The 13,108-nt window shown below is 40.7% G+C and overlaps 1 protein-coding gene across 2 annotated transcripts in view; it reads left to right on the top strand.

Annotated features, from left to right (window-relative positions):
• The window catches only part of E2F3 (E2F transcription factor 3), a 77,890-nt gene extending 67,463 nt beyond the window's left edge, over positions 1-10,427 (top strand). For both annotated transcript variants that reach the window (XM_036256206.1, XM_036256207.1), the window contains exons 5-7: positions 3,333-3,447; positions 4,728-4,863; positions 6,918-10,427. In XM_036256206.1, coding sequence (XP_036112099.1) covers positions 3,333-3,447; positions 4,728-4,863; positions 6,918-7,180 — 514 coding nt within the window. In that variant the 3' untranslated portion in view covers positions 7,181-10,427. The remainder of the gene's footprint in view (positions 1-3,332; positions 3,448-4,727; positions 4,864-6,917) is intronic.
• Positions 10,428-13,108: the final 2,681 nt, after the last annotated feature.

The raw sequence follows: 13,108 nt of genomic DNA, 5'->3' as shown, positions 1-13,108 counted from the left end.
CAATTGGCTGCCTCCTGCACGCCCCCTACAGGGGTTCGAACCCACAACCCCGGGCTTGTGCCCTGACTGGTAATTGAACCAGTGACTTTTTGGTGCATTGGACCATGTTCAACCAACTGAGCCACACCAGCCAAGTCCAGGGCACCATTTTTTAAATCATTTTATTCATATGTGGTCGGCGCATATGGACACACTCATAGCGTAAGGCAACACTATTATAAGATATAGTGCCAGTATTAATATTAATGACAACATTCAGCAGATTCGTCTTTGGCTTCCCAGATTCAGGGTGGGTGTTAGCTGTCACTGTTGGGGTTCTCACACTATTTTCTTTTCATCAGCTATTGGCGCAATTGGAATTTGTTGACTCTCCCTGATGGAGCTATAATTGAAGCAAGTGAGAGAGTATAAAAAATTACTCTATAACTTTTAAAGAGCATTATGCTGTTTCACAACACCAAAAACATATTTCAGAAACACCGCAAGGCCTGACAAATCTCAATCTATCCATTCATCTACAAACAGTAGTTCTTGGAAATAATAAAAAGCCATTTCTTCTTCTCAACAGGCTAACAATCTGTTGACCATCTCAGGACAGCTTACTGTTCATCATCTCACTTCAGGCAAAAGATTAGGGAGATTACGTCACTGCAAGAAGATGTTGCAATGTTCTTAGTTATTAGTAGAAGACAAAGGCAATCTTTTAAATGACCCCATCTCTAATTTAGCTCCAAACTTAGATAATTCCACATTTACCTTTGTGAGACAGAAAATAAAATGCGTCCTGCCCAATTTCTTCTAGTGTCTCCTCTCCAACAGGCTTTCCCTGGGAGGGTGTGGGGACATTTATTTTCCAATTCAGGCCGTTTTTTGAAACTGCGATTGTTCATTTCCTATGGACCAAAAGATTAACCTTGTCAGCTGGTGATTAGTGCGATGGAGAAAGAGGTGTGCTGATATGAACCCCCAATGGTGGCCAGAGTGGGCTTACAAGGGAAGAAACAAGAATAGCTCCGGTCAGGCTATTTCATTCATTGTTTAGTTGGGAGGCCCAGCGAGGAGGAGATGTGGCAGTTACACTTGATTGGCAGCTTGTAGTTAATGGCATTGTCACGTACATTAGCTTTCTCGGGGGGCCTTTGTTGCAGAAAATGAAAGCTGCGTTGCAGGGGGCTGCTAACCCAAGAAGCAAATTCAGGAGGGAGCCACAGTGGAAGCACTTTTAAGTTTATAAGATTAGAGAATATGTTTGCACAATTTATTTCAAGTTGCCACTCAGTTCCGAATTTGGTACAGCTTGCTCACAAATGTGTTGAAATTTTCTTTCCTGCAGCATGTTGAGTAATTGCAGATGAGTTTTTATTTTAATGAGATCTTGTCACGTAGCTTTTTGACAGTGGGCTGTGGTGTAAGTACCTGGTTATTAGTTTCCTCAGTGTTCTCAGTAAAAATTCAGAACTGTCAAAAGATTTTTTTTCTTTTTTTTTCCTTTTTAATCCTCACCCAAGGATGCATTTCTTTTGATTTCAGAGAGAGAGAGAGAGAGAGAGAGAGAGAGAGAGAAGAATCGACCGGTTGCCTCCTGTACATGCCCCAACTGGGGATTGAACCCACAACCTTTTGGTGTACAGGACCACACTCCAATCAACTGAGCCACACAGCCAGGGCATGTCAAGACTCTTATAAAGGTATCAGTTGGCTTTTTTGATGAAATAAATGGTGACCTCAAGTCCGGAATCCTCCTTGAGCTGTCTAGTTAAGCCCAGCACTGAACTGTCTGTTGTCTCAATTACTGAGACTTCAAGAAGGTAGCCTTGATAAATGCCCCTAAATGTATTTGCAGGTTTGGATGGATGTGCTTTTTTTCCTGATGAGTGGGTTCATAGCATCCTTCAATTTCTAATAAAAAGCCACTGTTCTAAGGGATATTACTTCCTCTAGGCCCTCTAAGTCCTGTTTCTGTGTTAAACATGTTAGAACACAGACTCTATTAGCTGCATTATATTACTTGTAGAAATGCCTTCATTGAGTTGTAATTTTGCTCTTTTACCACAGGAATTTTTTGGTGGGTTAATATTTAAAAATGATGGCTGGAGACATTGTACATTATATTACTTTATGTCCCTTATATAGGAAAGCCATTCGACCTATTCTCTCTTAGTGCCAAGTAAAAGCTTCTCTCTCTAGGCAAGCGTGCATGGATACCTGTATCGTATAATATGTATCGTATTGTTTCACAGTATCCTCGTAGGTTTGGCTTCCAGGGCACTGAAAAGAGCTGTTAGGTGCTCAGAAGTAACTACCCAGAGTACTGAAATACCACTTTACTCTTTTCCTAAATCAGTGTTTCTCACATTCATTCAGGTTGCAGACCATCTGGAAGCTGCTTTCTTGTGAACACTTGAAATAGTGATAGACTTAATAATACCATTCCAAGGATAATTTTTCTAACAGAGAAAGATGGACACTCTTAACATATAATCACAACCAGCCCAGGTACACTTAAGAAAACACGTTGCCTGCCTCGGCAGTATTTTTTTCCACTAATATCTGCTACTAATTCATTCATTCATTCATTCATTCATTCATTTAGGTGGCTGCTGACACTTGCCAATAGTCAGGTAGAAAGTAGAAGTTATTGGAATTTCCAAAAAAAAATTACATTTAATAGAGCTTAATTTTTTCTGTGAATTGGGATCCGCCGTCATTCCATTGGAGGGACGGCGCAATCATTGGAGCTCATGGAACACTTGCGCTTCAGGGGAACCTGGTTTGAAAATCCCAGATCAAATTGGGTTTGGGTTTTCTTTAGATAATTTATTTTAACTATTCTGTTTCTGTGTTGTTGTGGGGGTTTTTTTTTAATGTTTTTTCTTTATTGATATTAGAGAGAGAGGAAGGGAGAGAGAGAAATAAAAACATCGATGAGAGAACATCAATTGGCCGCCTCTTGCATGCCCCCCACTGGGGATCTGGCCCACAACCTGGGCATGTGCCCTGACTGGGAATCGAACCAGTGGCCTCTTGGTGTATGGGTTGACGCTCAACCACTGGACCACACCGGCCGGGCTCTGTGTTTATTTTAATATTTCAAATAGTCATGGGCTTTTTTTAAATGGGCAGGAAACAACTTCACATTTATTTTGTTTAGAGTATCACCCAGAAAACAAGATTTGTGTGAGTTCCTATATATTCAAAGATATAGAAGGCAAGCCAGATACGATCTTATAAATCATAAAGTCCTTCAGAAATTTTTCATGCACCTATTTTGTTATCCTTATAATGGTTACATCTCAGGCAATTAGTTGGAAGATTTCCTTAACACTTGTTACGTTAGCTTATGTTACATATCAAGATATTCGAAAAATTAGTGGCCTTAAAGACCAAACTGTTATAGTTGTGAAAGCCCCTCCAGAAACAAGACTTGAAGTGCCTGACCCATTAGAGGTAAGGAGACGTCTTTCTTCATCTGCAGAGAGCTTTGTGAAATGCCTGAAGTTAAAGAATCGTTGATTGATGGTTCAAGTTCATATCCTCCTAAAATCTGGAAAGTTCTTTCCCCATCTAGTCTACTTAACTCTTAACTTTAAAAAACGTTTCAACAGTTGAATATGTATTGAGTGTCCAAAGGTCTAATTTTAATACAGCAGGGCACTCAGTTCAAAGTGATGTATGAGGACCCATCCCTCTTGTACTTTCTCTTTTTTTTTTCCATAATTTGTTGGTTCTGATCGATTTGAACTTTTGAGGGGTTTTATGTTGATTACTCTAGATATGGTTCCCACTATGAATAGAGATATTAATGTTTTAAAGGATCTCTCTAGCTTATCTTTGTACATTTAAGAATTTATCATTTATATCATGTTTACTTTTAAGAGATGAAATGGGACTGGGTTCTCTGATAGGCTAGAATATTGTAAGAAAGTAGGGGGACAGTTTTGTGATTGGTTTTAGATATAGTTTGATAATAATAGGCCCAGACTATAACTCTAAGGTAAAGAAAAGTAGTAAAAAAGAATATGCATAGAAACTAAAAAGAGAATGAATTTTCAAGCTCCCATCTAGGGTAGAGTTCTCACCTTCAGTGATAATAATAGCTCTATGACCTAGATGAAGAGGACTTTTAAATATTAGTGTGCTGAATTCTCTTATTAAACTCAGTTCCAGTGGTTATTAAAGTTCAACATAAAAAAGCCCTACCATAAAGGAATAATAACATGGAAATAGTGTATTTGGAACACTAAAAGGAACTTTAAAAAGTTTGTTTTTTGGGGTTGTTTTTTTTAAAGAAAATATATTTAGAGAGCATAATTCACTTCTTCCAGAGCAAGGGTCAGCAAAATTTTTCTTTAAAGGAGTAAATATTTTTGGCTTTGTGAATCATACAGTCCCTCTTGGGACTGACTACTCACTGCACAACTCTGCCATTATAGCATGGGAGGGGAAAAAAAAAATAGCCAGAGGCAATGCATAAATAATGGCAATTGGCTGACTCTGTGTCAATAAAACTTTATTCACAAAATCAGTTGGTAGACTGGATTTGGCCTTTGGGCTATATAGTTTGCTGCCCCTTCCTCTAGATGATAACAGTCATTAGACTACCTGTGAAAAAGCAAAATGAACTATGAAAATGACCCTTACTGTACATTTTTAGATGAAAATTACTATAGCTTTCATTTCTAAAAGAACTTTAATTTTTAACTTTTCCCACTCTTCTCTGTTCATAGAGCCTACAGATACACTTGGCAAGTACCCAAGGGCCCATTGAGGTTTACTTGTGTCCAGAAGAAACTGAAACACACAGTCCAATGAAAACAACCAACCAAGACCACAATGGGAATATCCCTAAACCCACTTCCAAAGGTAAAAGTTCTGTTTTTGTCGTTTGGAAACTATGTTAAAAATGAAGGTGACTACAAGGATCCTGTGTCTGAACCACAAGTCTAGGCAAGACAACATTTTCTGTTGTTATTGTTATGAAGGTAACCTTTTTTAAAGGCATTCTGACTAGTTTACAGAATAAAATCATGGTCCTTGGGCGAATGAATCCTCCACCCACAAAGGGAGTCCCTCAGGCTTGTGCGATTGGCAGAAACCACTTCCTTATAGTGTTTGGAAAAGCAGCTGAACTGGGGAGCGAAGCTGGGTGAATCACCAGCCACACGTGGCCGCACCTTTGCATGATGCTACAGAGATCGTTAGAGAAATAAAACATGTTTGGAGAGAAAAGCCTTCTATCAAGGACGTTTGTCGTCCCCAATGTGATGGGGAGAGGATAAGGGAGGAAACCCCCAGCAAAATAAATTTGATTTCACCCTCTACTGTCCCTAAAGCAAAGGAAGCTCTTTGTGTTGTTGTTTTTATTTTTCGTTTCAGGCTGGGGTTATGTATTTAGTCATTTTCCCCCTATCTTCCAATATAGCAGCAAGAATGGCAGTGATTTAAGTGCACAGGTCTGCTTTAATACTGAACAAAGAGTACGGTGGATGTCTGAGGCCGGGGATAGTTCCGAACCCTATACAGCCGACCCGTGAATAACGACAGGGTTTGGGGTACCCCCCCAAATCCACATATAACTTTTGACTCCCCCAAAACTTAAGTTGTCCCTCGGTACCTGCAGAGGATTAGTTTCAGGGCCTCCGTGGGCTGCCAGCTGCAGATCGAAGATACTACAAGTATTTATTGAAAAAAATCTGAGTATAAGTGGACCCATGTTGTTCAAGGGCCAACTGTACATACTGTTTTCCTCTGTACATATGTACCTACCGTAAAGTTTAATTAATAAATTAGGCACAGTAAGAGATTGACACAATAACTAATAATAAAATAGAACAATTATAACAATATACTAAAAGTATGTGAATGTGGTGTCTCAGAATATCTTGACCTGTACTCAGCCTTCCTGTGACATGTGAAATGGTACAGTGCTTACAGGGTACAGTGGGGAGAGAAGAGCGACGCAGGCACTGTGAGATGGCGTTGGGCTCTGGGCGTTCGGTCCCTCGTAACCGAGGTGGTCCGTGGTGACTGACATGCGGGGAGCGTCTCCGGTGTGGAGATGCTGGACAGAGGGATGACTCAGGTCCCTGGCAGGATGGGGCCGGACAGCACGGGATTTCCTCACCCTACTCAGAACTGTGGCAATTTAAAACTTGGGAATCGTTTATTTCTGAAGTTTTCCGTTTAATATTTTTTTACTACAGTTGACTATGGGTAATTCTGAAACTGTGGAGAGTAAAACCACAGCTAAGGTGGGACTACTGTACAGTATATCAAATAGTAAAACAAAAGACCATTTTTATTTGTGTATTTTTAGAGGTATCTTTAATAAGCTGGTTGTCCGCCCTGGCCCAGGTGGCTCAGTTGGTTAGAGCATGGTCCCAATACACCAAGGTTGTGGATTCGCTCCCCCATCGTGGCACATACAAGAGTCAACCAGTGAATGAATAAATAACAACAAATCAATTTCTTTCTTTCTCTCTCTCTCTCTGTTTCTCTTCCTTCCTCTCTCTCAAATCAATAAATAAGCTGGTTGTTCAAAAAAAACTAAGTTAAAATCAGTGAGTTTCTACTAGGGAGCCAACTTAATAGAATGTACCCTACATTTTGCTTTTCCTTAAATAATGACTAGTTAATGTCAGAGAGAAGTTTTTTAACTTGTTGGCCTCTAATCTTTGGGGCAAATTGTATTCTTGTTTGCTCGCGGTAGGTGCTTTAAAAGATGAGTGAGTGAACCAGAACCAAGAGAGGCTGCCGAGAGGTGATCTGTATCATACATAATATTATCTAGTTGTCATTAGCAGAAGGTGAATACTTTTATAACCGCAGCCTGTATATTCTAACAACAATAACAACAACAACAATCGTTTTTATTTTCTCCTAACTTATTTTTGTTTCCACCAATTTTTTCCTTTCAGACTTGGCTTCAACCAACTCAGGACATAGTGATTGCTCGATTTCTATGGCAAACCTTTCTCCTTTGGCCTCCCCAGCCAACCTTTTACAGCAGACTGAGGACCAAATTCCTTCCAGCCTAGAAGGACCATTTGTGAACTTACTGCCTCCCCTGCTCCAAGAAGACTATCTCCTAAGCCTCGGGGAGGAAGAAGGCATCAGCGATCTCTTTGATGCTTATGATTTGGAAAAGCTCCCGCTGGTGGACGACTTCATGTGTAGTTGATTATGCTTTGTGAACTCCCCTTATAAACCAATATTTTTTTATTATGGAACCAGAACACCTGTCATGCAGTGTTGTCCCTTCCTACCTTCTTCCTCCAAGATAGTATCATGAAGTAAACTACAAACTTCAGAACAAAGCTGACATTTTAATGAATTTTTTTATATATATATAAATTGTCTAAACGCACAGTTGCAGGCTCCCTTGGGAAACCCCTGCTTTGCCCCAGGCTCCAAAATCTCCTGGATGTCAGCAAGTGAGAAAATGTGCAATCAGGTGTCTCTCACCCATACGTTTCCTCCTTCCCTCCCTACACCCCTCCCGGATTGGCTTGCTGTGCCTGGCGGACGGGCTGTAGAACGGGGTCTGGCCACCTGGCCCGCTGGAATACAGCAATCTTCCTCAATCGCATTTCAAGCCGTGCCTTCTCTGCAGAATGCATGTCTTTGGGGTCTGCTAATATGGACTGGAACTGCAGGAACTGTAAACATGAAGTCATGCAGAAGTATGAAATGGATGTCTTCAGCTCTTCTTAGGAATATTTAAATTATTGTCGTAATTCAGAGTAAGCTATGGACCGTGTGCCCCACGAGGAGGTCGAGAGAACCTCCGCAGCCTTTTGGATGAAGAACCTGTTTTCGAATACTTGTTGCAGATACAGAAGAACAGTCGAGTTCTGCCACTCTAAGCTGTTGTGGATTTTCCTGTCTCCATAAACCACTCCCACTCCCCTGCCCCCAAAGTGTTTGTGAGTTTAAAGTTGATTTGTAGCAAATGCCTACTTAGGAGTTCCTTGTGGATTGTTTCAGACTTTTTTAATTTTTTTCAGCTGCCATTTAAGCATTCCTGTGGCGCCCATCACCATTTCAATTTAATTGTTTACTTTGAAGCGGTTTTTGCTCAAATGATTTAAGCAGAGTTAGAGAACCTCTCTGATCAGAGCATCTAAACATGTGTGATCTAAGGTTTAGCATCCTCTGCAAGAAGCATCGCCCCATCTGGCTTCCTTTCCCAGAGGGGGAGCTTGGAACGAGTAGGTCCTGGATCCCACTGACATTGGCGGCCCGTTTGAAAGGAGAACCAGGTCAGATGACATAGCAGTCCCAGGGAACAGCAGGTGTGGAACCCTCCTCCTTGGGCTCCCGGGCGGTGACCGGGAAAGGGCTCTCTTACACTGCACTCAGGGAGACCACTTCTCAGGATGGGCTCAGGTGGAGAGGCCTCCAGGGAGAAAGACATCCCAGTGTGTGAGTGGCATTCTGTCGGTGGCATCCACTCGAGCTGGTAAGAACAGGGAGCTCCCACTTGGTGGGGGGCTGCAGCACCCCGTCCCCCTTCCTCCATGAAGGAGTACGTTGAACCAAGGGAAGTGCGGGTGCAGAAAACAAAGCGCGAGAATGCCAGGGTGTTTTCCCGCTCTCCTCTTCAGGAATGGTGTCCCGCGTGGGAGGCTTCGTGTCAGCTCCAACTCCTACTGGTTATGTCCAAGAGTGGCTTTCTCACTGGCCAGGGGAGGTGGCCATTCCCACCGGGAATGTGACGTAGAACCTCACAGCCATTCCTTGGATGCTAAGACCGCGGGAATGAGGGAGTCTTAGAAAAAACAAACCTCAGCACGAACAGAGAGGTTGCAATGCTGTGTGCCTGGCCCGTGGGAGGCGCGGTAGGCACTCCAGTCACCTGTGTGATGGAATGGAAAATGCCCCTTGGGAAAAATCCAAAACAAAAAACCACGAACACCCCAGCCAGTTTACTCTAGGTAGATTTCCACAATATGCAAAGTGGTGGTGGGGTCAAAACCAGACACCAGCACTTTAAACGATTTGTGTAGGTATGCGTGGGTGTGTGTTTGGGAAGAAAAACAACGGTGCAGATTACCCTCCTTTTTCTTCTGCCTCCATCCCCAGCCTCCTCCCCTCACACACACTGGACTTGGTACAAATATGTGGTCCGAGATGAAGCATCGGGGTGGGGGAGGGGGGAGGAAGAGCTTTGTGTCAAGGGCCTACTGGAAATGCACTGTGGGGTTTTTTCCTGTGTGGGAAACCGTTTATGCCAAGCTTTTCCCCATTTCCCATATTTATCTCATCTGGTTAGCGGCCTCAGCTTCCAGCTTTGTGTCATTCTCTTTGCCAGCTGCACGAAGCTGATTTCTTTCCCCCAAAGTCTAAAGACTGAGCTCACCTGGCTAGGTGGTTGTGTGTTTCTGTTGAATTTCTCGTTAAACCTTTCGTAATGTAATGCCGTATTTATTATTTTTAAATGAAAGGAATACTAATTTCTTTAAAGTTCCTTCGTGCGTAAGATTTCTCCAGTCAATGGGCTTCATTAGTGTACGTTAACGGAATGACCATACTGTATTCTGTTTGCTTTAGTTATTTGCTTTTTGACATAGTGCCCGGCACACAAAGTGGGTTAGTTCTTCAGTGTTTGTGTTACTTTAAGTCAAAGTACGCCGGTTTCCTGGTACCATTGAGTTGCTGCTATTAAAGCTCACACATGAAATGGCTAAAAGTTACAAGTGTGCGAATTATGACTGCGTGAGCCTTAGAAAATAAACTGTATAAAGGGCAACACATGAGCTGTCAAACAGTGTTAAGGTGTGTGTTTATATGTACAGACTTGTGCATAGCAATTGTTTTATTTAAGTTGATGTGTAGTCTACTCACATTTTCATTACCTAGCAATTTTGTACAAAGACAGCAATTAATTTGTAAACACTGCCAGAGTATTTTCTAGCTGGTTTGTAATTTTTTAAGAGTGTTATATTTGATTTTTCATTTTTGTTGTTGTGGTTCTTGTTTTCATTTTTGTTGTAAGTGTAGATCTGTAAATAAAATTGCAGTATTTAAAGCTTTAGCTTTCAGGAAAAGGCGTGTGCATGACAACTCGTGTGTATGAGAGGAGGGATTTGAAGGAGATGCCTTGTAGAGCGAGTCAGGTGGCAAATGTCACATTGTGGGAACTTCTTTTCCTATGGGGTACATGATTTTGTCAAAGGGAAATATTTCTCCCAAAACTGGGAGAAGGCAAACTACTAATCAGTTTAGCTTTGTGTTGTATGCTAGTTTAAAAAAGAAAATGTGTAAGATAATGTAAAAAAAAAAAAAAGCTTTTATGATGGATTTTGTAAATAGATTTGTTACAGGGTAACCTGTTCTCTAGCTGTGATCTTACCACTTCAGATGGGTGTAATTTGAATAAATTTTGTATGGTAACGAATCAATAAAATGAATTTTTTTTAAGAGTTGAGACTTGTGGCTGGATTTTCTTACTGTGGTCTTATGCTCCTATATTCATTTCATTTTTAAAGACACACTTTAACAAGTTAAGGGGAAAGTTTGAACAAAAGCTTAAAACACTGTATGCCTTACCCTTTGCTTGGGACTTTAGGAACATTGAACAAAGGAGTTTCACACTGAGAAGGTGACAGGTGGAGTTCTGTTCCTCGTAAGCAGTATGAAGCCAATAAATTTTCTTTCTCAATATTGGTAATTATCTCCCTTATTCAAGATTCTGTGTTTCCTGTGATGCATATTAGGACTTTTTTTTGGCTGCTATGTCACATTCTTAACTCTAAGCTCATCTAAAAAACTTCAAAATGTGTACAAAAAAATTCCCACACTCCCTGGTCTATTCACTCCAGAGTTACCACAGTTTTTTCATTTCACATCCCATTGTTTCCTAGGCATATATAAACACGTGTGTGTGTGTGCATGTGTATTTTAACAAATCATACCAAATATATGCTGACCTTTAGCTTTTCTTTTTTTTAACTAACTACATCTTGGACATCTTTTCATATTTGTGCTTAAAGATCATGTTTGTTCTCTTCAAAGTCTGCATAGCATTCCAGTAATTGAAAATATATTTAATAATTTATTAACCTAGGTAATATCCTATATGAGCAATTTTTTTAATCTTTTTATTTTTTAATCTTCACCCAGGGACATGCTTTTATTGATTTCAGAGAGAGGAAGGGAGAGAAAGAGAAACATCAATCCAAGAGAGAAACATTGATCAGTTGCCTCCTACACGTGCCCCAACTAGGGATCGAACCTGCAACCTGGGTATGTTCCTGACCAGGAATCAAACCTGTGATTTTCCGTTTATAGGATGCTGCTCCAAGCAACCAGGCCACACCAGCCAGGGCTTGAGCCATTATTGTTGTTTTGCTATAAAGTCACAGTCGTCCCTCGCCACCTCACGCTTCGACTCTCACGGCTTTACTCTATCCCGGTTTTTTCAAATATATTCATTAAAAAGTTGATCGAGACAGTGAAAATGATACAACGCGCACTCCGTTATCTGAGTCAATTATACACCCCTGTATTATGAAAATTACTGTACTATGGACTGTAGGCCCATGGATTCGAGCACCCCAGGAATCCCTCAACGCCAGGTGCAACCACTAGAGTCTGGAACGGATTAACCACCATAAGTGAGGGACGACTGTATATAACTGAATGCTTATATTATGCTAGGTAAAATACAACAAAATTATCCATTAATGACATTTCATACATTCGCAATGTTGTGTAAGATCACCACTATTTTAGCATGTTTTCATCCCAAAAGGAAACCCCACACCCACTGAGCCATCTATCCCCAGCCCCTGGCAACCTCTAATCTGCTTTCTGTCCCTATGGACTTGCCTGTTGCTGATTATTTCCTATAAATGGAGTCATACAATATGTGACCTTCAGTGTCTGTCTTTTTTAACTTAGCATAATGTCCTCAAGTTTCATCTAAGTATAGCATGTGTCAGTACTTCATTCCTTTTTATATCTAAATAATATTCTATGGTGTGGTTATACTATATTGTTTATCCATTTTTCAGTGGATAGACATTTGGGTTGTTTCCACCTTTTGGCTCCTGAAATGCCAGGTACGAGTCTAAGTGCGTCATTGAGTGCTGTCTCATCAGAGCCTACGTCACTAGGTAACGTCATCTCTTGCAGAAGGTAAGCTCGGTGAGGAGAGTCACTTGTTATTGTTCACTGTGGTGTCCCCAGTTCTTAGAATACATATTTATCATACGTAATACATATTTGAATGAATGATTTCTGTCTTGATGAAGAGTCTGAGGTTTAAGAATGTCGTTTTGTTGTTTGTTTTGTTAAAGCCCAAAGGCAACAGTGATATGATGATCTCCAAGGTTTTTCACCTTTGTTATCATCTTTCTCCTTTTGTACCTTGTACTGGAATTTTTATTACTGTTATTTTGCAATTTTGCTTTCATCCTTAGTTCTTCCTAGGAGTCTCATTTTCCCAGAATTTGGGAACTTGTTTTCTGTCATCCAACACGGCTATCAACCCAGGGATCTGCACCTTTAGTCAGCAGGTATTTTATGGTTAAACCAGTGATAAAATCTGAACAAAATGATAAAAGATGAATTCCTTCTTCCAGTTAGACTACTGAAGGGAGGGGTGGGAGCTAGCAAAGAAAACAAGAACTGTTCATATACAAAGCAGTTGAAAGATGTAGACAAGATAAAGGTGAGTCAATCATGTAGGGCTGCAGCCTTTAAAAAGGTGAATGTTTGACTAAGATGTGTAAATATTTTATAATTCAGAACCTCACTCGAGTACTGTTTCAAAAGTGGGCTTATACTATTCTGGGAACAATTTAGAAATCTGTCTCAATAGTATTAAGAGACTAAATAAAACCATTATAGTAAAGTTAATTGTATTCACGCATACAGTGTCCATCACGAGAAACATCTTCACCTCTTTCACTGCTGGTGGGACTGTAGACTGGTACAGTGACGATGGAAAACAGTCTGGGAACTCCGCAAAAATTTAAGAATAGAGTTACCATATGAACCAGCAATCCCTCTCTCGGGTATATACCCAAATAATTCCAAATCATGTATTCGCAAAGACATATGCACCCCTGTGTTCATTGCAGCATTGTTTACAGTGGCCAAC

The sequence above is a fragment of the Molossus molossus genome, unplaced genomic scaffold (genome assembly GCF_014108415.1).
Source record: "Molossus molossus isolate mMolMol1 unplaced genomic scaffold, mMolMol1.p scaffold_m16_p_12, whole genome shotgun sequence".
In the NCBI taxonomy this organism is placed as follows: Eukaryota; Metazoa; Chordata; class Mammalia; order Chiroptera; family Molossidae; genus Molossus; species Molossus molossus.
This window is presented reverse-complemented; position numbering and strand designations above follow the sequence as displayed.